We start from the raw sequence: 27,520 nt of genomic DNA, 5'->3' as shown, positions 1-27,520 counted from the left end.
AGATATCAGCAGAAAAGATCAATACTGAGGCACAGAAGGGGTCAGGAGAGCAGCATGGGAAGAGGTACAGAGAACAGCACACGGGATACAGAGGCCAGGGTGCGGCTGTGGCTCTGGGGAGGAGCGCGGGACAGACAGGGCAGTATTTGAAAAGGTACTGGCTGGTGTTATCTAAAAGAGACAGAGACATTCTTGTCCCCCACCTAAACAGCTCTACAAACCTCAGGATAAATGCAGCACTTCCCCCTCTCTCACAAGGCCGCTGAGACAGGGCAAGACCATTTTTAAAGCAGCCAAAGGAAACAGGGAAGCATTCCCTTGGAGGGAACGGAGGGGCAGGGGGCTCTGCCACAGAGACAGCAAAGGCCTGGGGACAGTGGGCTCAGGAGCTCCAGGAACCCTGCTGCCCCCTAGGCTTCTGCGCCTGCGGAAAACAGCCTCAGAGTAAAGGCGAAAGACACACTTCCACAGACAAAAACCAACTGTCAGCAAATCTGAGCTGAAAGAAACACGTAAGGGAGTGTTTCAGGCAGAAGGCAAATGCTCCAGTGAAAGCACAGCTCTGTGGGGAGAGGGCGCGCTGGGGGGCTGATGGGCCCATCTGAATAACTACTGAGAACTACATGGTGACGGTGATCCGGTGATCCGTGGGGTTTAAAGTACATGACAACAACAGCATAAAACTGATAGGAACTGAGTAGAACTGAAATGTTGTAAGGTTCTTGCCCTACCTGGGAAATAGAAGTATTAATTTAAGGTACATTCTGAGAATGTGTAGCCAGAATAGTTTAAAAAATATATTCTTAAGAGTTTACTTAACAAAGTTAATAAAAGGAGGAAAGGATGGAATACTAACACTTGAAGCCAAGAACAGAGGCCAAAAGAAAGAACAGATGCGCCAGTTATAAAGCAAATGGTAAAATGACTTAGATGGGAACATACTGGTATGACGTTAAATGTAAACAGACTAAATCCTTCAGTTAAAAGATGGATTGTCAGACTAGGTTAAAAGCAACAATGAACTTCCACTCAGAAGAGCCATCCAAAATAGGATACAGAAAAGTTGGAAGTAAAAGGATGGAAAATACATACGATATGGACACTGAGTCCCCCTCCCCACAATCACACACATGCACATCCTTGCTGGCCAGGATACACTAATCGGTTTTGATCACACATCATGAACTATAAACAGTTCATGGACAGTTACACTAATATCAAAGGAGACTTAAATGCTAAAAATATTTTTCATCTTGAAGAGCAACATTTCATGACAATAAAATTGTCAACTCAAAAGGATACCATGATCCTAAATTTGTATGAACCTAATCCAACACAAAAAAACACATGAAGAAAAACTAACCAAATATAAAGGAGAAAGACAAATCTCTAATAACTTAATATCTATAGAAATTAAAGTTATTTGAAAAGATAATGAAGACATGAACCATGTCAATAAATATGATCTAAACTTTTAAAAATCCTAAAAAACTTATCAATACAAAATCTGAGTAGTTGATTTCTATTTAAAAAGTTGAGCCTAATAGAAGCCACAGGGCATAAATCTGGGAAAAAAAAAAAGGTAAAAAGCTAACCTTTTCAAACAATATGGCTTCTCTCTCACTTGCCAACTTTACATTTCCCTGTATGGCCCCGGAAGATGACTGGTTAGCCAGAGACGGGTAAGATTCCTCAAGGGAGGAACAACCTAAGACAGGCACAGTTGCAGGGGGGCCATCAGGTGAGAAACTGGGGATCAACAGAGGTGAGGCTCAGAACCTCACTCCCCGCTGTTTTGAGAGAAATCTTCTGCATCCATGGATGTCTTATTGCCCTTGTCTAGCTCGGATTAACACATAGTCCACAGGCACACACCTGATCATCTACATTCGCCCTCTTACAGCACTAAACTATGTTTTCTACCTCTATCTTGCATCTACCTACCACTTCAGCATTTTATTTAAAAAATAAATAAATAATAATAATAATAAGGGAGAAATGTGGGATTCACATATAAATCAAGTATATAAATCAAACGAATAATCATAATTGACCTGATTGTTTATAGTTCATGCTGCGTGATCAAAACTGAAAGTTTCTGTGATGAGTGCCCTTGCACTGTTCACCATGTAAGACCTTGTTCACCATGTAAGAATTTGTTCATTATGCTTCAGAAGATGGGAGACTGTTGAGAATTAGGCTTGGGGTTGATTAATGATTGTGCATTGAGTCCCCTATACAGAATTTTATTGTTAACAACCACATGATCAATAAATACGAGAGATGCCCTCAAAAAAAAAAAAAAGTTGAGCCTAGAATTTAAAACATTCCCACAAAGAAATTCCAGACTCACAGGGCTTTACTGAAACTTTTTTCAGACAATTAAGTTAAAAATAATATCAATCTTACACAAAATCTTCCAAAGAATTTTAAAAAGCTCAATTAATTTTATAAAGCCAACATAACTCCATGCTAAACTCTGAATATGACTTTATAAAGAAGAAAAATTAGAGGCCAATCTCTCTTATAAATATAGTTGCAAAAATACCAAGTATCAGCAAACCATACAATGGAGAATGCATCAACCAAATGGGGTGAATGGAGAGAAGGCAGGGTTGCTTTACCATCAAAGTCCTTTGTGTAAATCATCTTATTAATAAAAGAAAAGATGAAAAGCATGTCAACAAAGGAAAAAAAAAGCATGTGATAAAATTCAATGCCCCTCAACAAAAACTCTCAACTAGGAATAAAATAAAACCTCTTTAATTTGATGGTGGGGATTTACAAAAGAGAAAATCATTCCACAAATGAGCCTGAATGCTGACATTCTGAAAGCCTTCCCCTGCAATCAGGAGAGCGGATGCTGGCAGTCACCAGCACTGTCCCGCACTGTTTGGGAAAGACACACAGAACCACTGCCATCAGGCAACAGACGAGGGGCTGGAAAGGGAGAAATAAAACTCAGTCACTGGCGAATGGTGGTGTGTGCAGGAAGTCCAAAGGAATCCACAAGGTGCGAGTGCAGCAAGGCTGCTGGACAAGAAGTCAATGTGAAACAATTGCATTTCTCTATCATATCTATAAACATAGAGAAAATTATAAAAGTGACACCATTTAAAGCAGCATAAAAGCTAATTAGCAGTGAAACACTCTCGCCAAAAGTGTGTGCTCGTATTTGTGGATGGCTGATGTTGGGGTGTGGGGTGAAGAAAGGCGGGGCGCCGCTGGCGGCTGGGGAGGGGAGCACGAGGCTTCGTCACGCAATTCTCTGTACTTCTATAGATGTTCAGAACTTTTCGCACTGAAACATGCCTTGAAAAAACCAAGCAACTCATTTCCCCTTTTTGGCCTTTGCACCCACCGGAGCAGGGCCCCGCCCCCTCCCCCCAGCTCTTGGAGGAGCGGGCTCTGCATTCACGAGCTGGTGGTCTGGGCCACTCAGCCTGCTGGACCCCACAGGGGTCTCCAGCCTCAGCAGCAAGCCGAGCGCACGGGAGATGGAGCAGGAGTGAGGGCGCTGTCCCGCGAGGTGAGCACGTGGCCTTCCCTGTTCCTCACGGGTCCACACTGCTGACCTTTCGGGCTCCCTTTCAGGACCTGTCCCCGTCCCTGTGGACAGCCCTGGCCCGGGCGGAAGCATCCTTGTTCCCGACTGCTCTGTCTCTCAAAGAGCCCTCCCAGCATCACAGGACCACTGCTGAGCGCGGCCTCCAGACGAGCCCCAGCCTGCCCCGCCCCCAGCTCCCAGCCGCGTAACTGCTCCTGGAAGGACACTCATTTCCCAAGACCTAAACGGCACTGGAACAGCTGTCCACCGTGCTCACGTGCTCACGTCACTCCCAGACCCACAGAGGGCAGGGCCGATCTGTGTCAGGGGTCCCAAGCACTCTCACGATGCCTCCCCAGACCCTCAGCTCCTCTGAGTGTCCGTGTCTAGCACCCCACAGGCCCCTCGCCTGGGCCTCCTGCTGGCCGGCCGTGCCGCAGGACAGGAGTGCGGGCTCCTTTCTGAGGGGAGCCACACAGCTAGAATCGCGGCCCGGGAATGCCCTGGTGTGTGGTAGGTCGGCACGGGGCTGAGACAGCTTTTCCCATGAATCCTGGGGTCAAGCAACCTTGTCAAACAGTGACACGTTGAGGCTGCTGCAGATTAACACAAACAAGCCAGAGGCCAACTGAAAGGCTGGTCAGTGTGAGCTGCCCCCGACCAAATGAAACAACCAGACGCGGTGACGACAAACAAGACTGCACGGGAAGAGTAAAGGCTTATGATCCGGAGGCTGTGGCCCTCACTGGGGAATGGCACCCATTCATTCACCTGTCCACGCTCACCTGTCCACACTAACCTGTCTACATTCACATTCACCTGCCCATGCTCACCTGCCCACATCCATGTTCACCTGCCCACATCACCTGCCTACGTCCACATTTACCTGTCCACTCACCTGTGCACATTGTCCTTTGTCCGTGCTCACCTGTTCAGATTCATGCTCACCTGCCCACATCCACACTCACCTGCCCAAGCCCACCTACTCATGGGAACATCCTCCAGCCCTCCTAGGTCCTAATAATCTCCCAGCCCTGGGCTCCAGCCCCCTGACCCTGTGCTGCCATCATCCTTGGCCTGGGGGGCAGCAGTGGGCCCCACAGGCACTGAGCGACCCCTGTACACCACATGTCCAGTCATTGACTCCCACCGCCCAGCAGCTCCAGGGCTACCCACCCTCTCAGGCCTGTCACCCCTCCTGACGTCAGGGCCCAAACCAGAAGTCACGTTCCCCATATACTGGTAAATGGAAAAGTGTGAGAGAGGGGAAAACTTTGGGCTGTTTTCCCAAACCCTCACTCACATCCTCCTTGTGAAAGGGCCACGAGTCCCACAGATGGCACGCGGGTCATCACCAGCAGGTATGGAGCTATCACGTGTCCATGTCCCTGCCACGCCTCTGCTGTATCTGCTGTGACTGCTCCACACACGTCTGTTGCACACCTTAGTGCCTCTTACGCACTCTCCCTGCATCTGCTGTGCGCCCACTGTGCACCCCCTGTGTAGCTGCCGCACGTCTGCTTGGTGCCGGCCAGGCGTCAGGTGCTGAGCCCACTGAGGACACGCAGGTCACTTCCTCTCACAAGCCTCCTGGGAGGTAGATTTTGGCAACTGCATTTTACAGGTGGAAACAGTGAAGCCTCTGGACTCCAGGCCAGTCCTGTATTTCTAAAGCCTGCCTGACCCTGAACCTCCACCCAACAGAGCAGACACGAGGGTGCCACAGCACGCACACACAGCAGAAGGCCCACAGGCCTGGGCTCAGGTGTCCTTCTGCAGGCACGTTCGGGGGGTGAGGGACAAACCACAGTCACGGCCACTCCTTGGGAAAGAGCAGCAGAGCGGGGGAAGGGCATGGGTGCAGACGCTGGGCCCTCAGTCAGCCCACCTGCCAGCCGCTGAGGTGGGCACTCTGACCACCTCGACGGACAGGAGGCAAATGGCTGCCATCCAGTGCGGCCACAGCCGTGCACCTGCCCATCCGATTCTGTGCTGTGGTGACACGAGTGGGAAACTGAGGCACAAAAAGCCTGCTGGTGAGAGACAAAGAGGTGTGGAGAGGGAGGCTGTCCGCGGCCCATTCCCAGTCACCAAGCCAGCTGTGTGACCTCCTGCCCCAGGTAGGACCCCAGCTGGGACCCCTCCTCACCTGGGAGGGGTGTGCTAAGGGCCCCTGTCTCTCCTGTGTGGCCCCCATTTCCACTGGGCTGGCTGGCAGGGGTGGAGAGACCGGGCATGAGAGGAAGTCACCTGGAGCTCGCCCTGCACTGGCCAGCAGTCCACAGGTGAGAGGTGGGCAGACTGCCGGGGTGCCCCATCCCCCCATTCACCCCGAGCAGCTCTCCAGGCTGCTTGCACTGAGAGATCGCCTGTCCACAGCATATTCCTGGAGAGGAGGGACATGACTTCCCATCACTGGCACCCTCGTGCTCAAGGGCCGGTGTCTGGAGAGGTTGTCCATCCTGTCCACACAGGATGGGGCATTTAGGTCTGGAGGCAGAGCAACAACTGGATTTAGAAGACCAGGGAGGTGACCAGCAGGACAGGGCAGCGGGCAGGGCGCTGGGGCGGGACAGAGAGAGGCCCTGACTGGCAGCTGGTGACCAACGGACCCGCCGGACGACAAAGTGAGGCGCAAAGTTGCTGCCTCTGTGGAATCCTGCCGACAGATGGTCCCAACATGCATGCTGTCCCCCACAGCAGATTCTGAAATAATTTGAGCAAAACAGCATCAAGCCAAGGAAAAGGTGGCAGTGTGTTTGGGGGTGAGGGTCGGCCCAGAACGTGTCCTCTGCCCTCAGGCCAGGGCGTGAAGCACAGAGTGGTCATGAGAAGACACCGGGGTGTCCGCCGTCCGACAGGGAGGGCGCTCTCATGGCGGGAACTCTTGGTCTTGACAAGCAGGTTTTGTCTGAAGCAGGGTGTGGAGTCACACCTGGGGACTGGAACCTCCTCACCAACAGGATGCAGAGTCCCGAGTTCCATCATTCCCCACAAAAGGGCTTCCTGTGCCACATTCATTACTCTGAAAATGTTTACTTTCAAGGTTTTTCTGCTCCTTACAGGTAATCTGTTTCAGCCAGACGGGGATGATCACCGTTCAGCCAAACGGAAAGAGAAACAGGTCCCACGTTCCAGTTCCGCAGAGTTAACTCTTCAGTGGCTCATGAAACGCATGACCTGGGAGCGGCCCCCACCTCACTTTGCAAGGCTGTTCTGTCCGCAGGGTCTCCCGGCTCCTCTCATAGGGTCCCCGTCCCCAGGCCTTTGCACGTGCTGTCCCCACACCTGAAGAACCCCAGCGCGCTCCTTCCGCGGCTGGGTCTCGGGTGCTCCCACACCCACCTCCCAGGTCAGGCCCCCCAGGTCTTCCTGGGCTAGGGGTGCCAGCCACACTGCCCCAGGTGGCATTTCTGTCTTGGCCCCACTGCGGTGGCCCCTTACAGTAATTACAACTTGGAACTTTCAATGATCTGCTTTTGCAGGTCTGCTCGTTAACATGGGGAGATCACAAACACACCCTCCAGGCCACCGGGCGCCCAGCCCAGCACCAGGGCCGCATTCATGAAGGGTTGATAGGGCTCCAAGCAGGAAGACTTCAGAGTGTCATTCTGAGAGTCACCTTAGAAGTGAAATGACAGTCCCTCCACTGGCCCCCTCACGCTTTCATTCACACTGATTCCCTAATTTCCTATCCCAGCAACTTGGGACAGAGCGTGATGCCCCGTGATGGGGGTGGAGAAGCCTCTGGGTCACACAGAGCCATCTGTGTCCAGGGCGGCCTCTCCAACGGAACCTGACTCACAACGCAGATAGAGGTGCTGCATTACTGGGTCCAAAGCCTTACCGGCTGGTCAGCTATGGACACGAAGAGGCAGCTGACCTTGGTTTTCCCTAGCTGGGGTCCCCGCTCTTGCTTGGGTGCTGTGGAGCCGAGGCACCCACTGAGTGGTGAGGCAACCGCCTCTCCGCACGGCCCGCTCCTCTTGGGAAGGCCGGGATCAGCGCCGCTCGTGGAGTCCCACTGCTGTGCCCACCGCGCACGGGGAAGGATCCAGGCCCCATTTCGAGGTAGGCTGAAGGCCAAAGTGGAGGTCAGTGCATGTCACGTCCCCTGTTTTTCTGTAAGTGAAGCACCTGCTAAGTGTGGAGCAAAGTTCTCAAGGCCTGCAGGACCCAGAGCGCCCCTGGGAGAAGCCACTCAGGGGGCCGCCGTGTCTGGGGATGGCGAGGGGGACCATTTGCTCCCGTGGGACCAGCTGCTCTGACCTCTCACCAGGAAACCCACTCCTGGGGGTGGACAGGGGAGCCGGCTTCACCTCCTGCACCTGCCGATGGCCCAGTTTGCTCCCGACTTCTCCAAGTTCCCTGAGATAGGCCAGCAACCCCCAGGCACACCAAACCTAAGACAGCCCAGCCCTACAAGGCGGTCGCATCTGCACACAGGCCGCCACGAATCCCCAAGACCCTGACAAGCAGAAGCTGCAGCCCCTCCCAGGACAGCGGGAGCGGGGGCCACAGGGCCAGCACCTTCTCCCAGACTGCCGGCTCCCTCAGCCCCCTCCCCCGGGGGGCCGCCTGGGCAGGTTCACACGCTGTCAGGCCTCACGAGACCACGTGACTAAGTGTTTCCTATCCACACCTGCCGCCCGAAGAGCCGAGGCCCAAAGAGAGGCGGCCTTCCTGAGGAGTCCAGCCTCCGGCGCTGCCCCAGGACTCAGCACACACGCCACCAGTGCGGTCTCTCGGGCCCCAGGTCAGGGGGCACGAAGTCATGGAGCCCAGAGGGAAGGAAGAGAGCAGCTGGTCAGATCGCCACCAAAGGCCCACCAGGGGGTCTGACGCAAGGATCAGTGCCCATGCAACTCAGCCCGTCTCAGGCCAGCATATAAGAAATTAATTCCAGGCTGAGAAGGGCCAAGACAAGAGACAGCCACGGGCGGGTAGGAGGCCACGGCTGAGGCCTTTGGGAAAGACGACCTCCCACGATTCTGCCACAGCTACCGCTCTGTCCACCACCAGGGCCAGTGCTCGTGTGGGGTGTCCACATGTATCTTCGCAAGAATGAGGTCACGCAGGAGACCACGGGCCCCAGGGTCATGAGCTCACATTCGCTCCAGCTCTCACCAGACACGGGGTGGGGGTGGAGGTGGGGAACATAACAGAAAGAAGAACTCGACTGGGGCCACCGTTTCGGAGGTGGCTGCACCACACATGACCAACAGGGGTCATCCAAAGGGCTGGGGACAGAGGGTGTCCAGGAAGAGGCGTGGCCCTCAAACTTGGACAGGGAGATAAACACATGGACCAGGGCACCCCCTCCGCCTGCACCTGATCCAGCTCTGTGTCTCCCTCTAACCCGTGCCCACCCATGGGGTGCCTGTGCCTGCCCATCAAGGCAGGCCATGCCAGGCAGCTCCGGGAGCAGGCAGATCATGGGCAGGGGAGTCCCTGGGCTCCTCTGAGGCACCCCACATAGCCCGCCATGGCTGGGATCCTGCCCCGAGGCCCTGGGGCCCAGGACAGCCAGCATCCCCCAGACCTGGGCCATCCCAGGGACAGCTCCCCCCACAACCCTGCATGGCACAGACCTGCCACCCCCAGAAAACAGGGTGGGGGCACCAGCCACACAGCCCTGCTACAGCTGGGGCCCCAGGTCATCAGGAACTCACCAGAGCCATGCAGACACACTGGGATCCCAGAGGACACAGGGGGACGCCAGCTCTGATGCCCTAGAGCAGTAAGGTCAGGGCCGAGGAGTGGCCTGGAGGACGAGGGACAGCAGGGAAGCAGCCAAGGTTGGCCGGCCCATGTCTACACAGTATCCCCATCCATGCACAACATCTGCACCAGGAGGAAGTGTTTTTCAAGTGAGAAATGCCACCCACCCCCCAGGGCCAGGATCCCAGCTTGAGCTCGAGCCCTTCGTGGCCGATGGGGCCCGGTTCTCATGCTCAGTGAGCGAGGCGGGCGCCCCAACATGCACAGTTCAGGACACTGGACATGTTCACGTCTCAGCAGGGCCTGGACTTCAGTGACCCCCAAACTACTGCCCACGCGCCGGTGTCCTTTCTGAGCACAGAGCCCTGGGCGCTCACCCTGGCCCTGCCCTCCACCCTCACCGTCTGCTCTCCTCCAAATCAGGGACTCCGACTTCTGCAAATAAACCAGCCTTTAATGCTTAAAAATAATTAAATGGAGAAGCTCCCTGTGCACAGAAACAGGGCAACTCAAATCCATGAATAAACTACGCTTGTTTTGTTCATTTCCCAGAACATCAACTTGACACTCAACGAATTTATGTCCTAAACCAACCTGGAAAGCTTCTAGTCCACCTGGGCCCACAGTGTCCTCCCAACCCGAAGGCTGAGGGCGGGGTGGTTCTCCTGCCAGTGGCCACGCCTGCAGGGACCCACGGGGGCGGGGGGGGCGGGGCCCTTCCTCAGGCTTCCTGGTGATCTGTGCACGCTGTCCTCATCCTCACAGAGGGAGGGTCTCCTGCACATTCTAGCTCCTTCCAACGGGAGTCACCTCACACAGGAAATCACCCGGGGGTGGGGCAAAGGACTCAGCAGGCTGGGGAGGGCCGGACACGCTGGAGCGAGGGGATGCCGGCGGCAGGCCCTGCAGAAGAGCAGCATCTTGGGAAGACACGGAGCATCTGCTGATTCCCACCGGCGTGGCGGCTGGTGGGTCCCTGCTGATACAGTAGTTTTGACTCCACACGAGTCTTTTCTCCTTCTTGATGAATTTTTATACCGTAAAAACAATCCAATTCAAGACTTGTAAAGTATCACAAGCAAGGAAGACATTGGCGTGCTTTCTGCTCATCTTCACCGGCACCATCCACCCTCCACCCCAGGCCCAGGCCCCCCAGTGTCTCCTGCTTCTCCGACATGGAAATCAACGGGTTCGATGGATATGCACAATGTGCCGTCTCTCGTTAGAAACCAGCCAGAACTACTCACTCACCTAATTAGAAAATAGGCAGAGGACTTGGAGAGCCATTTCCCGAAAGAAGACATACAGACGGCTGAGGGACACAGAGGAGACACACCACGCTGCTCACCATCAGGGAACCGCATTCAAAACCAGACACCACCTCCCACCCAACAGAGTGGCCACTATAAAAAAGACATAAATCACAAGCGTTGGGGAGGACCTAGAGAAACAGAGGCCCAGGTGCACAGCTGGTGGGAATGTGAAAGGGGGAAACAGCATGGAGGGCCCTCAGAAAATCAAACACGGAACTACCACGTGACCCGCAGGCCCTCCCCCGGGTGCCCTCGGGACTGAAGCAGGGCCTCAGGGACACTGCGCCTGCGCCCACAGCAGCACGCATCACACAACCAAGAGGTGGGAGCAACCCACGTGTCCATGGACAGATGGCAGTGAGCCACACGTAGTCCCTCCACATAGGGGGTGTGACGCAACCTGAGAAAGGAGGGGTGCTCCACACGGCTGCAGCCTGGGGGGACCCTGAGGACACAGGGCAGGGAGCCAGGCACAGAAAGACAAACCTGTGCGACCCACTCACAGGCCATCCCCAGGGGAGTCACATCCAGAGAGACAGAGGACAAGGGGGGCCGGCTGGGGGCTGGTGGGGAGATGGAAAGTTCCAGAGCCGGGCGGTGGGGATGCTGCACAACTGGGAACGAGCTGGATGCCCAGGCTGTGCACCTGACGACGGCCCCGGTGGTAAATTCCATTGTGTGTTTCGCCACAATAAAAACAAACCAAACTAAGAACAGCAGTAGGCTGCACTTTCTCGTGGGCCATCTCTGACCCACCCGGTCAGCAGTCTTTAAAACTGGCATTCACAGGCTGTATCCGATACTACGCTCACATCATGACGTCAAGAAAAATGAGAGTCTGCAATCTACACTGTTACATTAACATGGCTAACGCATTTGTATGGAACAAAGTTCGAAACAAACTGAATGTCGGAAGCAAAAGTGACGCCCTGGCAGCCCAGATGCTGGGAACCTGGGCCGGGTCTGTCTCCGTGGCGGCCATACCAGGCCCCCTGAACAGACCGCAGGTGTGGGGGCAGGGCCATGCACGGAATGGACCCTGAACCCCATTTCCAGGTGTGCATGTGGGGCTTACCCAGAGGACCCCCTGTGCTCCTGAAGCCTCCCAGAGTGGACTCCACCCCAGGACCATTCACTCAGCGTATCCTGGAGGGTGTGGCTGCAGGGGAGGACGTCCTCGTGGTGGGAGTGGGCCCGTAGGGCCCCAGATCCCGACACAGTGCCTGGGCAACACCCTAGCCAGCAGGCTCCTCTTGGGTCAGTCATGCACTGTCCCCTCTAAATACACAGGCCGTTCCTGACCAGGAGAGGAGGCCCAGGGGCGCTGAATAGAAAGACGACAGACCCACAGGCCATGAGCCTGCAGGGACCCCACCACACAACAGGGCCCCCCCATTGTGTCCTTCTAAAACCTGACGCAGTACTTTGGAATGTGACCTCATGTGGAAACGGTCACTGCAGATGTCACTAGTAAGACAAGGAGCACAGGTGGCCCCTGGCCCAAAAGGTCAGACCACAGCCAGCTGCACGGAGCACCCACTCCCTGCCCAGCCCTCACCCACGCGGAGGCATCCAGTGTGCGATGCTGGCTGGGAATCCATACTTAACATCCGCCCTTGGGAAGGGAGGGCCCCTGAGACGGTGGTCTGGGGGCGCCCTGGCACCGCTGCCATTCAGGCTGTCCCCCAAGCTGAGAGCCAGGTGCAGGGGTCCAAGTGATGGCCCGTGTCTGCACGACAAGCCACCACATGTGCTGTGATGGGTTCAACATTTCACAAAGTTTTCAACACTAACAACGCCTCTATGTTCTCTGGTAGAATAACAGCTCTGCTGGGCTTCCACAGGGAGCAGCAGAATGTGGCCCAGGATCCCCCACAGGAGGCTGCCGGCAGCACACCCGCAAGGGGCATGGTGCCCTGGGCTGCAGGGAGGACGGCTCTGGGAGCCCAGGACCGACTGACCCGCCGGGATCCCAAGTCCAGGGCCAGCTAAGAACTGGGGGGATTTAATTACCTGATGTCATTACTATTTTCTTAAAATTAGCAAGCACAGAAGGCTGGGGTAAAATGGTCTGCCCTCCAGGAGGGCCACAAAGGGTGATTTAAATTTTCTCCCTAACATTTTATTGTATGTTTCCAATTTTCTGTCTTCTGACAACCAGAAACACTGCTTCAAACACAAAGCGGCAGAGTCCTTTCTTTCTGGCACTGTCATCATGTCCACAGTCGCCCCCGTCCCTCCCAAGACCCTAGTGGAGACGCCACAGACGCTAAGGCTCCCGGGCAGCCAAGCCGCACATGCGACCCCAGCAGCAGGGGGCGCTGCCCAGCCCACCCAGCCCGTCCTGGGCCCTGGGGCCTTTGGGAGCAGCCCAGCGTGAGGAAGGTGGCCAGGGCGTGAGGGCCACTGTCATGGGGGGACGTCTTCACTGCAGGGTGTCCAGGAGGCGTCTGGGGGTGACACGCCTGAGGTGGCCCCACCTTCAGAGAGGCCAGGATCTGGGGGACTCGGATGCACAAAGCCCACGTGTGTGCTGGGGATGAGGTGGAGGGACCCTCCGTGGAGGGAAGGTGCAGGGGGAGGCAGCCTTCGGGTGGAGCCTCCCAAGAAGGGAGGGGCCGGGGCAGGACTGGGAGTCACCAGGTGAGGGGGGCGAGCCGGGCAGGGCGGGCAGGAGCCGGCGAGCGGCTTCCTTGCGGGCACCCAGGGAAGAAGCACGAGAGCCAAGTCTGAGCATCTGAGGCGCAGGGCGGTCAGAGGCGGCCACCGTTCAGGGCAGGCTACACACCCCAGAACGAAGGACGCCTTCAAGCCACGGGTCCAGGCGGCCGACACGTGCCGGTCACCACAGCCCATCCCTCATGCCCGCCGGGCAGCCCTGCCTGGGGGCTCGGGCCCGGCTTGCAGCAGATGTTTCCTTAGCTGACCACCTCCCAGACTCCCTGCTGCGGACGGGGGCGGGGAGGCGGTCCGCTCTGGGCCTTGCCACGGGGGCTGCAGGAGAAAACTGCCTCTGACTTGACTTCTCCTTCACGATACCTCTCTCTAAGCACGTGTGCTGCCTGGAATGCTGTCACATTCCTCTGGCAATGTTCTGAGTGATAAGACCAAAATGATCACACAAAACTAAGGGCGTTGAGAAATCCCTCCCGGCAGAGGTTTCATGAGAGGCACGTAAGCCTCGAGGAGCACCTGGCATCTTGGGACACGTCCAACGGGGGCGACATCACAGCCCCCGGGGCCGGGGCTTCCCAGCTGCTGACGCGGGGAGACACCATGGAGCCTCAAGCCCCGGGGCCGCGGGGCTCCCGACCGGCTCTCATTGCCTGCCTCCCGCGGAGCTCCCCAGCATTTAGCAGGAGATGAGAAGACAGAAGTCAGCTGCACGGCGAATACGGTCAACACTTCTGGTGGGCAAGGGGCGCCTGTCGGAGGGCTGAAATCCAGAGCGCTAGCAACACCACACGCTGGCAGGACAGGGGCCCGGGGGCCGCACACTTACTGGGGGGGATGTAATGCGGGGCGGCTGCCCTGAAAGGCGGTTTGGCAGCTTCTCACCAAACTAAATGCCCTCTTACCATACAACCACAGTCATGCTCCTTGGTACGTACCCAGAGGAGCTGAACACGTGTCCACACAATACCCTGCCCGTGGATGAGAGGGCCTCCGCACTGAGTGGGAGGTAAGCTGTGGTCTGTCTGCAAGAGGAATATTACTCAGCATGAAAAAGAAATGCAGTAAGAAGCTGTGAAAAGGCCTGGAGGAACCTGGGCACCTGCTAGAGGGAGAGAAGCCGGTCTGAAAGGCTCAGCGCTGCAGGGTTCCGACTCTAAGACACTCCAGAACAACTATGGGGACATCGGAAGGGTCACCGGTGGCCAGGGGCGGGGGGAGGACACCTGCCGGACACAGAGGGGCTTCGGGGCAGTGAGACTGTTTGGTACGACACCGTAATAGCGGATCCAAGAATGTCCAGCACCTCCAGTGGCCCCAAGTGGATGAGGCCCTGGGCAGCGGGTGGGTGGAGAGCCCTTCCTTCCTCTCCATTTTACTGTGAGCCTGTAACTGCTCTAAAAATAAAAAATAAAATCTTAATAGAAAGGATCATAAAGAATGTTAAGACGGTACATTTTATATTATTATTATTTTTTTAACTACAATCAACTAAAGAGGATGCACTAGGGAAGGGTGGGCACAGGACACCCACACACTGAGGCCTTACTCCTGAGACACCGATCACTGGCCTCCCAGCTTCAAAGCAGTAGTTATAAAAATTCAAAGCAGTTGAATAAAAATTACAGGCGATTTATAAAAAGAACTGCATGCCTTTCTGCCTGATATGCAAGAGTCACTGCCTCCGTGGGCAGAGCTTTACCAGGACCACAGGCAAAAGGCACTTTCATGCAACGTGTTGTGTTTTATGCAGTTCTAAAACACACCGGAGCAAGCCATGCATTTCACACACTCTAGAAACTACAATGTAAAGAAAGATTGCACAAAACTCACAGAATACCGGCCATAATGAGGACTCTGGCAAGAAGATGGCTAATGGGTGATCACCATCTTGGGGAATATTTAAGGTTCGTCACTAAGTAAGAAAACCTCCAGTGTTATGGTGTCTTCAGATCTTAAAGGAGAGAAATCAAGATTTTTTTTCTCTGAATTTGAAAAATAATCCTAAAAATCTGTGTGACATTGCTAATGGTAATTTGTGAGGCTGAAGAAAAAAGTATTTCCTAAATGGCTGAAATATACAGTTTTGTCAACCACATCACAAGAATGACTGAGGTTCCTCTACAGAAAATACTGCAGAATCGTCCAGCGAGACGGCAAAGTGCTGGCGGCTGGCAAGCAGAGGGAGGGCGCATTGCAGAATCGTGCGAGCAGGTAGGAGGGTGAGGCTCATCGACATTACTTTTCTGGATTTTGTGATGCCTAGTCTATTTGTTGGTATTTAAATATTTATCGTTTGGTTTAACTTCTTATTCTAAATACGAAATAATAGGTACATTCTAAACACAGCACAACAAAGCAGAGAAGGGTTTATCTACTGGGGGACCCCTTCGTGGGACAAAAAAGAGTAAGTAACACACACATTCCTACTTTCACAAACAGAAACACAGGAGATGTTGAAAACGGAACGGAACTGGCTGCGTGGGATCAAAGGTACCGAGTGGGAGGCAGGAATCTGTTCACAGAGCTTCTATTTCTGTCATGTTAAAGTTTGACACAACCCACACCACAGTGAAATAAATGAGGAGGGGAAATACCCGACGGCAAATGCGGACAGAAGTCAGCCCGAATGACCTCCACAGTGATGTGGCCGCATGGCGGCAACGCGGTACTCCCGGCGCACATGGACCCGGCCGCACCCAGGCTGTGGGTTGGGCCTGACACGCCTTCCCAACCAGGCAGAGCCTGGCATGAATCCCAACAGGCTGCGAGACCAGAGACGTCAGCACAGCCTGGCAGAGGTGCCTGCACAGACCCAGCTCCCAGGCCACGGTCTCCTGGTGCCCTTCTCCCCACGAAAATGTGGCCTGTTCCGGGCTGGAACCACGAGTGTGCACGGCAACCCTGGGGGCAACAGTGCCAGAAACGTGGAAATGCTCATGCAGCAATGGACTGTCACTCAAGGTCCAGTTTTGGCATTCATGTTGGGACTGACCTTTGAGAAACAGCCACCCGGTGAGGTCAAGAGCAATACCAGAGAAGAATATCCACATACTCAATACTCAAATACGGCAAGCTTTCCCAAGTGGTGAGGTTTCTCTGCTTCACTGGAAAACAATACAGACAGATACAGACGCAGGCGGGTTTCCAGCTGATGTCCCCAGACAGACACCAGAGGCTTGCAAAAGCGTCACCACCCTCTCCCAAGTTTCTTCTTGGACAATAGTCACTTTTATTAAAAAGGTATTGTTTATGTTAACACATCAGGATTGTAATTTCTAATGAATTAACAAATGTTTCTTACTCTAAGTTTCAAATATGGTAAATGTTGGCAGGTAAAGGCCATGATTGCCATGGGCGTACGGGGTCCTGAGGCACAGACCGACTCAGTCATCGGACGGGGCCAAAGGGCTTGGTAGCTGACCTCAGAGCACGGAGGTAAGGCCTGCCCTTCGAGGTGGGTGTTGAGGGTTCCCGTGCCCACCGTCAAAGCAGCCACCATCCCTCCCGCCAACACCTTAACCCCGCCGTACTTTCAGGGAGGCGACAGTGGAAGGCTGACCCAGCCAGAAGGGTCTCAGTGGTGTGACCATCCTAAAGGTAACCTCATATGCACACCTGTTAGGATATGAGGAGGGGAAGGGAAGGTGCCCAGGAGCCAGTGGGGAGAGCCATGCTAGAGGAGGCTGCTGTCCCTTCACCCACTGATGCCAGGCTCTGCTGCCCCCTAAGCTCAAGCCCCCAACGCACAGCTAAGCCATGTGGTGCTCCGTGCAGGGCCTGCGTCCCCAGACCCAGCAGAGCAGGTAGGACCGGGCATGTGGGAGCCACAGTCCAGGCTGCACCCTGGGCTCACATCTGCCTCCCCACCACACAGACACGGCAGTGCCGGGGGCTTCAGCTGCAGCAGGCCCGTTTCAACGTCAGAATCTGGGGGTGGGGGACGGATGCCCATGTCCAAGGCTGGCGCGCTGAGGGACACCAGCTGAGGGCTCACTAGCCCCTGCCTCCTCACTCCCCACACACCACCACCACGTGTCCCAGAGCTCCCAGGACAGAGGGACAGGGCGGGGGCCTGCGTCCTGGGCCAGGGGGCCACAACCCGCCGTGCCCTGCCTAGGACCTGCCTCTCCTCGCCCTCGGCTGGACGGGGTCTGGGTGGGCCCTCACGGCTCCTGGGGTGAACCCAGATGGGCCAGCTGCCGGAGCTGTAGGGTGGTACTGGGCTGCAGCCCAAAGCCAAGGCTGACACCCAGGAGCCCACACAGGGTAACAAACAACTGCACAGACTAATGGGCAGGAGGGGGGTGGCCCCCGGGCAGGGAGTTCCTGACAGTTCATGTGGATGTCCCTCCCCAAGGGTGGGCTAGGCAGTGACGTCCATCCAAAGAGGGCTGGACTGGAGGGGTGAGGGGGTCTCTGCAGCAGAGACACCGGGTGCCAAGGTGTTGTCCCAGGGACAGCAGGTGCTGCCCACACGGAGGGGGAGGCCACACCTCTGGGGTCTCCCCCAAAGCCCACCTGCTGGTCTAACCATGGGACAAACACCAGAAAAACACAAGTTGAGGGAAAGCCTACAAAACTCCCAACCAGCCACCTCAAAACCCTCAAGATCATTCAAGATGGGACATCTGAGGGCTGCCACAGTCCAGAGGGCCCATGGGGACATGGTGACCAAATGTCATGCGGGATCCGGGACCCCAGAGCACAAACCATGGACAGCAGCTGGCAGCATGCCATGCTGGGCCATGAGCCCTGCCTCCCGCGGGGGGACTGCTACACTGCACAACCTTCTCAATTCCTCTGTGAGCCCGAGGCTATGCTAAAACGGTCTCCTAGACCCACTCACACACCCACAGGCCCACCAGCTCCACAGTCCAGCCAGGGGCCGAGGACATGTTCCCGCCCACCCTCCCAGGCCTCTGGCCGTGTCCTCCAGTCCCAAGGTGGCCGGGGCCCTGGGGATGCCCATGTAAAGACCTGCCCCCTACCCGGGACGGTGTCCAGGTAAACATGAGGCAGGAACAGTTATTCACCTTCGCTCCCTCCCAAGACCACAACCGCAGGAACAGACCTGACCTCGGCGGCAGGGAGAGCAGAAGGAGGCAGAGCCAGGCCGGAACCCGGACAGTGGGTGGCCAGCAGTCAGTGCAGGCCAGGGCAGGGCTGAACCCTGGAGCCGGCGCTGGAGGGAGTGGGGAGCACCCAGTCTCCCAGTCTGTGAAGGAGGAGACCCCCCAGCCCTACCCAGAGCAGTGGACAGGGACCGGCCGGGGGTATGGTGCTGCGACAGCGTCTCCTGACCCGATGGTGAGACCCCCCCATCCACCCCCGGCACTCGGGCCAGCCACTGGGGACTCCAGCCAGGCCCTGCCCCCGTAGTGCCCGCCGGCTCCTGGTGCCCCACGTGCTGACATGGCCGACAGCCACGGGGTGTGAGGAAAGCCTCCCAGGGAAAGACCGGGAGAAAGACCCTTGGTGGACACTGTTCAAGTCAAAGAGAGCAGCTCAGAAGACCCCACTGCTCTGCAGCGCCACCGCCCCACCTCGCACGGGTCCCACACCACCAACTTCCCACCGCGAGCAGGCCGGCGGGCACTGCATTTACTTATACGGGCCTCGCGGTGACCGCGAGCCCTGCCGTGGTCACCAATCTGTGCACAAGGTGCCGACTGGGGTCACGCGGCTGGCAGGTGGGAGGGTGGCAGCCTCACACCGTGACAAAAACCGCGGATGTGCGCCGGCCATGGGGACAAACCCGTCCCGCTATGTGCTGTGTGACCTGGAAACCTCATGTGACCTCTCTGTGCCTCGGGTGCATTCTCCCCACCGAGTTCCCACAGGAGCCGTGCAGCTGGATAAAAGTGCTCCGTGACTTACACAACTACATTTCGTTAGGGGGCCTCTTGCCATAGCGAATGACCTCACGAGACGGGTCTGACCTTTGGGACAAGAGCAGGACACCACGGCACAGAAAGAGGGCTCTTGGAAATCAAAAAGTACAGACAAGGTAACAGATGTAATAGATTGTTTGGGCAAGAAAAATTGCAGATACCGCCTAGAAGAAACAAGAGACGTGGAAACAGCAAAACTGAAGCCCAGCCTAGGAGTCCCAGCAAGACAGTGGCAGGAAGCCGCCAATACGCCCACGCCGAAGGGGGAAGGGGCCTGGGACCACCAATGAAAAGGCAGCAGAACACACAGAAACATGCCGACGCTTTCACGAGACAAAACGAGCAGAGAAATCTCAGCGGCCTTGGGCTGGGAGCTGGAGGCAGTGAGGCCGCCCCTTCACGGCAGGACCCTCACCTGGAGAAACGGCCCAGACGCACAGCCCGAGCGGCGCGTCCAAACCAGACTTCAGGCATCTCGCTCTCCGAAGTCACTGGAGGATGTCCCGGCCGGAGATCCACTAAGGAAGGGGACAGGGGCCGGGGCAGAGGACACAGGTGGGAAGGACAGGCACGGGTCCCCAGATCACGCAGAGGGAGTTCCCCAGACTCACTGTGGGGGCCCCATGGGCATCGAGGAGGGCTGGAAAAATTACAGGCCGATTTGAGACGGGACCTGTAGAAAACTCTATGAAAGAAAATCAGGTACTACCTCCAAGAAAAACAAAGGCTGCACAAGAAATGTAATGTTAGTGACTCATAAATATTTATGTATGGCTTGTGAATATTCATATACCCACCACAATGCAAACACTCAGTGATTAAGCAATAAATTGTGACGGAACCCTGATTGGGGGATAGAAGAAGGGACTGAGCTGACATGTTCTGCAGACATAGGGCACCAAGTAATGTCCCAGATAGAAAAGTCTAGAAACAGCGCCATAAACGTGTTACTTGGAAATCTGGAAATAAATGCCAAGGAGAACCCACTAAGATGGAAGTGGGTCCCCAGGGTGGGGCTGAGGGGACGGACACGGGCTCTTTTTACATCCCCCGGGACTGTTCAACACCCCAGCACAGCTGCCCCCACTGGAAGTCAAACCCAAAACACGACATGAGCCCCAGGCGGGCTCTGCACGAGGCTAAAGGAACAGTGTGGTTTCCTGACCAGGACACACGCCAGCCTTGCCATGCCCCCCGTCTTCATCCGATTCAGCAATTCCGTCTCAAGGTGGGTGAACAGGCCAGTGTCGGGGTGCCACACGAGGAGGCAGCCCCGGTGGGCACCACGCCCCTGCCCTCAGCCGGGGCCTCTGCCGCGCATGAGGGATGCTCCCCAGCACTGCGATCAAACCCTTTTCAACTTCCCGCAGAAGAGGCACTGAACCAGCAAACTTTAAGAGGGCCGGACACGTTCAGGCAGCAAACCAAACAACTAACTGGGAGTCAGGGTCCCCTCTGCCACCCATGGGTGCCAATAAACTCGCGGGCCTGATGTGCGCAGGACTGCGGCCACCCGCCAGCCGCAGTCACACCACCTGAAGTGACTCGGGAGGAGAGGTCGCTGTTACCTCCGCGCCACCTTGCCATGCCTCGGGGGAGCTGGCAGAGCCGCCAGCTGACACGGGCCACCAGGGGCAGGCGGAACCCGGTGGGCCAGCCTGGAGGCTTCAGTGACTGGGAGGGAAGGGTGCCAGCCATCACAAGTGAGGTGCCCTACTCTACCTATCGAGGGTAAGCCTAAAAATAAACCGCTGTATCCCAGCACACCAGCAGGGGGTGGGCGTGCATCTGCTGGAAGACTATGAGCCTCTGACTATTACTCAGAACAGCAGAAAGCTCCAGGGCAGCTGGTTCAGGCGGCCACGGGGCAAAGCTGTTTCTGCCCCTCCCATTTAGAACAAACTCCATGCCAGGCCCACAGGCTGGGCATGGGACCTCCTGGGCCCCCAGTGGAGGGCTGGCTTAGGGGGCAGCGGCTACATGCTGCCCCCCTGCGAGAGCAGAGGGGCAAAGGTCTAGGGGCAGCAGGGCGTGAGCAGGATGAGGCCAGACCCGCCACCCCTGGAACTCGGCCCCCGCCCCCAAGAAACCTTCCCTGTTGGATGTAAACACCAAAGAAACATCGAGCCTAGAAGGAAGGTTCCTCTTCAGTGGGGCTGGCGCTGGCTCTAGAGAGCAGCTGTTTGGGGTGTCCCCTACCCCGGGGTGCCCTCCTGCTCAGAGCATCCTCGAAACAGCCCCAAGTCAGGAAGCAAACACCTGCTCCACGTGTCTGCAGATCCTCACAGTCAGGAGCCTGGCCCCAGCCCATGTGCGGAGCTCAGAGAAGGGAGGCCCTCCTGCTGGGCTCTGGGGAACCAGAAACGCCCACAGACGAGACGCAGCCCTCACCGCTACATCTATGTTGCAGGGAGCAAGGCGGGCATGTGGGGAGTCTGCACTGGCCACAGGCCACCCTGCCAGGGTGCCCACCTGCTGACACCTGATGGAAGGCTGGCTGAGGATGGCATACCCAGCTAGGCTGCTCCGTGTGCCCCAGGGCCCTGGGGGTCAAATCTGGGAGCTTAGGGTGCTACGGGCTAGGCAAGCGGTGCACACGAGTCCTTACGTAACTGTCGGCAGCCCAAACTTTGAGAGGGCGCCTCGCTGGCAGCTGATGCAGCTGAGATGGGAATATGGTGAATCCACACAAGGACCGAGCCCCAGCCCACTCCTCCACCCGTGCCACCCGCAGCTCTGACTCTGAGCCCTCCCAGGCCCCGCTGGCCATGCTCTGACGTCCCCAGCAGAGGCTGGCACTTGGAGGGTCTGCATCAGCCGCGCAGGAGCAGCATGCGATGGCTCGGGAGGGTTGAGCCTCGGACGTCCCACAGAAACTATGACACAGCGCATTTCTCCTCACGGCACGCAGGCACATGAGCCGACACCCGCTCCGTCTCCTCTCCCACGTGCCCCCTCAGTACATCCTATATTTTATAATTCTGGGATCCCAAAAAGTCGAGTCACCGCTGCACCCCAGAGTGCCAGCAACAGCCCCACTGCTGGGGGAGGGGCTGCTCTGCCTGGAAGGCCCCCCAGCACCCCAGTACCAGCACTCGGGGGGCAATCACCACCCAGCAGCCCACCCCCCAGGCTCCTACTCCCCGCAGGCCTGGGGTGGGGGCACTGCTGCTTGTTTCCTACAGAAACACCCTGCAAAATGGACGTCAGCAAAGCACCCACAGCCCCACAGCCCCGCCAACGATGTGCAGCCCCCCGGCGCATGAGTCTACCTCCAACCATGTCAGGACGCGGAGCCGGCCACAAGAGCCACACACACCGCCGACCTCCGAGGACCCTGGTGGAGTGAGCCAGGCGCGTCAGCACTGGCCGTGCCCCCCAGGCTCGACACGACGCTGTCGTCAGTGCAGACACAGAGCCAGGACCGGCAGGGGCACGCAGACACAAGCTCAGCGCGGCGAAGCAGGTGCCGGCCGCCACCAGCTGGGGCCTGGGGTGCAGGCGTCCCCATTGTGTCCCAGAGACCCCTCCACTTGCAAACGCAGGCAAGCAGCACACACGCACATTCGTGCTGTCCACACACCCCCTGTGAGAGCAGCATGCAGCCAAGCCCGACAGCCAGCAGAGCCCCGGCCTGGCGTGGAAGGAAGGAGATGAGACCATTTCCCTGAGCCAGCTCCCTAACAGGCCTCGGCCACACACTGCCCGTTTTCGGGGGACATCTCGCCGGGCATGCTCCTCTAGAGCTCCATTCACTAAAACCTTTAGTCCCTCAGACACAGCTCTCCCCCAACGGCCTGGAGCTGTGTCAGCCGCATCCCAGCCCTGGGCCATGGCCCTGGTATGTGTGCACGGAACATCTGTGCAGCCTGGAGGCCAAGGGCCCGGCCGCTGCATGAGACCGGGAAGCAGGCTCACAGCATCGCCCGCAGCAGGCACTCGGCCTGCATCACCGCTCGCCGCGGCCCCGCAGCTGCAGAAAACGCACGAAACGATGAACATTACTCACCAGGCTTTCTTCTCCTGCCGCCTCAGCACAGGATCCTTTATGCTCTACAGAGCAGTGGGTGTGAAAGGAGGCATTTTCCTTTCCTCCAACGCGCTGATGCTGCCCCGCTTCCCTCAGACCCCCGACAATAGGTAGGGTGGGCACCAACACGAGGAGCAGGTATTTAAAGGCAGGCTGGCCGACTGGTCCCCCACCTCTCACATCCTTGCTTCCTCATGTCTCCAGGCCCGGGTGGTACCCGGCTCCCCTGGGAAGCTGGAGCCGGCAGCCGAGGCACCAGCTAAAACATGGCCTGGATGCCGAGGAGCTGACGTCACACGAAAACAAGCATCTCTGCGTTAAGGTCCTGAAAGGGAGCGTGAGGCAGCAGCCAAGAGGGGAGCGGCTCAGTCCAGGGAGCCTTTCAAATGCAGCATCTGTGGGGAGCAGAGCCCAGCTGGGCCCATCTGCCTATCAGGTCTCGGGGGTGGGGTGGGGGGGGGGTTGCAGGGAAGCAGCAGCCACTGGAGTGGCCTGGGATCCGAGTCCAAGGGCCGAGAACAGGCCCTACAGGAGCGCTCCAGGGCCCTGAGCCCCAAGCACCGGCCAGGAAGGTGGGGGAGGAGAGAATCGGGCTCCCATCAAAGAGCAGCCAACCCCCAGGTCAGGTGCTCTGGGGGTGGTGGGCACCGGGAAGGGCAGAAATGGGGAAGGCTGAGTGCCCCTTAGGACGTGAGTCTTGGGGGTGACAGGCCTGGGAGCACCCCCTACCCCCCAGCCTGAGCTGGGAGGTGCCCCTGTTGACCCCTGCTGACCTCACAAGCTGCTTGTGTCACACCCGGCTTGGTCAGAGCAGACCCAGAGATGCTGATGGACGGCTGGGCCTTCCTACTCCCACCCCGCACCCAGCCCACCCTCCAATGAGAGCTGGAACCCATTTCCCTCCAATCCCAAACACCATTCAGGAAGAAGACGCACAAATCAACTTGGCTGACTCCCGGGAACTGGGCAGCTTTGTGCAGACCTGTGGGTCCAGGCATTTGCCTGGGGCACAGAAGTGTGCGAAACTAACCAGCCCTGCCATCAGCACACGGGGACCCAGGCTGGAAACCCCACTGCCCACACGGGTCAGCAGGGGCTGTCTCGCACGTCTGCGCCTCCTAGTGGTCATGGCACAGCCCTGCACCAGGGCTCTGGGTTCGAGTTCTAGCTCCTACAGTCCCTTGCTGTGTAGCCCAAAGTCACTGTGGAGCTTCAGTCATCCAGCAGCCGACTGGCCACGCACAGGCATTTCAGAAAACCTGTGACTTGCGAATTTAACAGCAGCACTGTTTAGGGAGGAGGGCCTCCAAATCTCCTTCCGTGGACACAGGGTTTGGGGGGCCACAGGGCTTGGAGCTCACAGCCAACAAGCTAAAGATGGCTGTCCCAGTTCTGATTGGCTGAATAAAATCAAAACCACAGTATTTCAAGATGTGAAAATTAGGTGAAACATAAACTTCGGTGTAAGTGGCTTTTTGAGATTGTCTGCACATTCATTCTGCGTCTGCTTTTGCACTACAATTAGCTACAACAGAGACCAAATGGTCCACAGAGCCCAAAACACTTACTACGAGGCCTTCACAAAAAAAGTCTGCAGATGCCTGAGACGAAAATCATAAAATAACAGAACCAACGTATCTGAATGGGGGCTTCAGTGGGAAGCACTGATTTATCCTGAGTCTGTATAAAACTTGACAAGTCATTGGCTTCACATCAGTCGATGTCCGTCCGATTCTTCTGTTCCCACCCACCCGCAAACATCCAGGTTTGCAGAACTCTAGAAAACCCAGGGAGAACTGGCAGACTGCTAATTTTACTGGGATCCTATATAAGGTGGAAAACTAGCTTTTCCAGTTTGTTGGACTAGAATTTGAGACAAAGCTGAATGAAACTGCATTTTTAATAAAACAATAGACACATACCTATAAATACCAGGGAACAGAGGCATGAAGTTATTTCAGGACCGCGCAGTCACCCACCCAGCCCCGGGGTGCCAGTCTGACCAGCAGCAGGTCAGCCTAGAGCCCGGGCCCCACCCCTGAGCATGCCTTCCTCCCAGGATGTTGCAGTGGGCTTGAGCACACCTGACTGGTGCATTTTCCTTCCCACCAGACCAACGGGCTCGGGGCGGGGAGGCGGGGGCAGGTGGGGCCAGGGAGCTGGCCTGGGGCTCCTGCAGCTGCCCACAGGGTGCTCTCCCACCTGGTCTCCCCTCCCCCGCCCGGGAGCCACACCCCTTCCTCCCCGACTCCTCTGGCCCCTGTGGTCCACGCTGTCCCCAACCAGCCCTCACTTTTCGGGGCCACCACTCCTGAGCTCCTGAACGTGTAGGCCTAGGCAAGCCCGCCTGCCTCGGAACCCCCTCTCCACAGGTGGGCCCGAGTTCGGCCGACATTGTGTCCATCAGCCACCTTTAATCTCAGGCTGTGAAAACTTTCTTTGCCAGAGCTGAAGTGGAAACGGTTTGGGTAGTAGGGCCTAGAACCATCCCCCCCACACACACACAGTGATTGGTGGGTGCTAAGGGGGCTCCTGCCAAATGAGGAGGCTGCCCCAGCCCACAGGGGACGCTCAGGGGACACAGCTGCAGCCGAAGGCAGTGGTCAGGTCCCACCTCTCTGGGTCCTGACCAGACACAATCTCCCCCTGGCCCTAGGGGTCCTGCTCTGCACACTGGGCTCAGCCCCAGAACCCACCACCAGAGCCCCCTGGGATGACAAGGAGGGGCCTACTCCTCAGAACGTAGACACCTCTCCCCAGGGAGAGCAGGAGGCCTGTCACACAGCCCACCGGCCAGTCCAGGCAAGCCTGTGTCACCCGGGTCTGTGGACAGGCCGGGACCAACGAACGACACGCGTGTGGAGATGCCAGGCTCCCAAAGCCTCATGGGTCCCACCAGCTTTGGGGTGGGATCTGCTGGCCTGGATGCCCCCAATCAGGATGGACCCGACTCTGAGGCCCTGCGGTCCTGGAGCGGCCACTCCGGTCCCCCCTCGGTACCCCCTTCCCGAGCAGCCCCCTGAGTCTCTACCGCAGGCCCAGGGAGGCCAGAGGGGCCTGGCCCGGGGTGGGAGCTGGCCCGTGGGATCACCCTGTCTCACTGGGGGGCCCTGCCCAGGCCTGCGGCCGCCCACCAACAATCCCCAGAGACTGTGCGCTGGGCAGCAGAAAAGCCCCGAGAGCTGCTGCCTGCAGTGTCCACGCCCAAACCTCCGGACAGGGCCACCTCCAGGAAGCCCCTCAGGCTGCCCTCCACCCACGGGACAGGCCCAAGTGGAGGAAGCACATCCCTTCTGCGCTGAAGAATCCCACCCTGTAACTGTCACCAAGTGTCCTTTGAGAGGCTGAGTAACCCTATGGGCGAGAGGCCTGTCCCCAGCCTTCACAAACAGGCCCCACAATCTGTCACTAGCTTTACGGGAGGGAATGCGTCAGTCAGGAGGAGGATGAGAATGCTGTTCTGCCCTATACAAAGCCAGCACCTGCGCTGTCCCAGGAAGGCCACCCCACCACCCCCAGGCCGCCCAGCTGGGGGCTCGCTCCCGCGGCAACTGCCTCCGGCCACGGCTCCCCAAGGCTGGAGGCAGGAGCCAGGTCCCTAGGAAGGGCCCCTGTGGAAGAGGGCCAGCAGGATCCCACTGTCCTCAGGAGACATGCCCCACCTGGCCTCCCCACTCACGCAGGATCCACAGGTGCGGCAAAGGCCCGAGTGAGGCCCACGGCACCGCCTGGACACACGCTCTCTCCCACAAGGCACCGGCCCAGGGTGAGCCCGACCACCGGCACAGCTGCACCACCACTTCAGCCTGCAGCCTCCTCTGCAGACCTTGCTGTCCACACACCTAGAGGCAACCCCGCCAGAGGGGGCCCTGCTCTGAACCCACCACCCGCCATCCCACCTGGTCCCTCCCCCAGAGCTCCACAGGGAACCCCACCCCAGACACAGCTTGCAAGGGTGCCAGCCGCCCCATGAACCTGCACGGCCTCCGCCACACCGCATGAGGGCACTTCCCGAAGACAGTCAGGACATTGAGCACCGGGGCCTGAACACAGCGGGGCAATGGGCTGGTGGCCCCCATAGGACAAGTCCACGCCCCAAACCTGAAGGAGTGGCTTTAGTGGGCAAAAGGGTCTCTGCAGTTGTGATTACAGCAAGCATCCAAGATCATCCCAAACAACCCGGAAGGCCCTAGATCCGCCGACCGCAGTCCTCACAAGAGGAGGAGGGGACAGGCAGGCACAGCGGGGAGGTACCACCTGGAGACACGGGACCCAGGGCTGGCATAAGCATCCATGAGGCAGGGCCAGCTGGCCCCAAAGAAGCCAGAGAGCCCCCGCTGCC

At 57.4% G+C, this 27,520-nt stretch overlaps 1 protein-coding gene across 4 annotated transcripts in view; it reads right to left on the bottom strand.

The window, feature by feature from the left end:
• Nucleotides 1-27,520, bottom strand: part of PRKCZ (protein kinase C zeta) — a 90,585-nt gene that overhangs the window by 49,382 nt on the left and 13,683 nt on the right. Inside the window, exon 1 of one of the 4 annotated variants that reach the window (XM_073233029.1) lies at nucleotides 23,158-23,548. The exons of 2 other annotated variants lie outside the window; for them this stretch is intronic. Coding sequence is in view for 1 of the 2 variants with exons in the window: in XM_073233027.1 (XP_073089128.1) it covers nucleotides 22,421-22,430 (10 nt within the window). In the remaining variant the exon portion in view is untranslated. Of the gene's footprint in view, nucleotides 1-22,420; nucleotides 22,440-23,157; nucleotides 23,549-27,520 lie in introns of those variants that run through there. One more of the 4 variants, XM_073233027.1, reaches the window with a different exon arrangement.

Source organism: Manis javanica, chromosome 4, assembly GCF_040802235.1.
Source record: "Manis javanica isolate MJ-LG chromosome 4, MJ_LKY, whole genome shotgun sequence".
In the NCBI taxonomy this organism is placed as follows: domain Eukaryota; kingdom Metazoa; phylum Chordata; class Mammalia; order Pholidota; family Manidae; genus Manis; species Manis javanica.
This window is presented reverse-complemented; position numbering and strand designations above follow the sequence as displayed.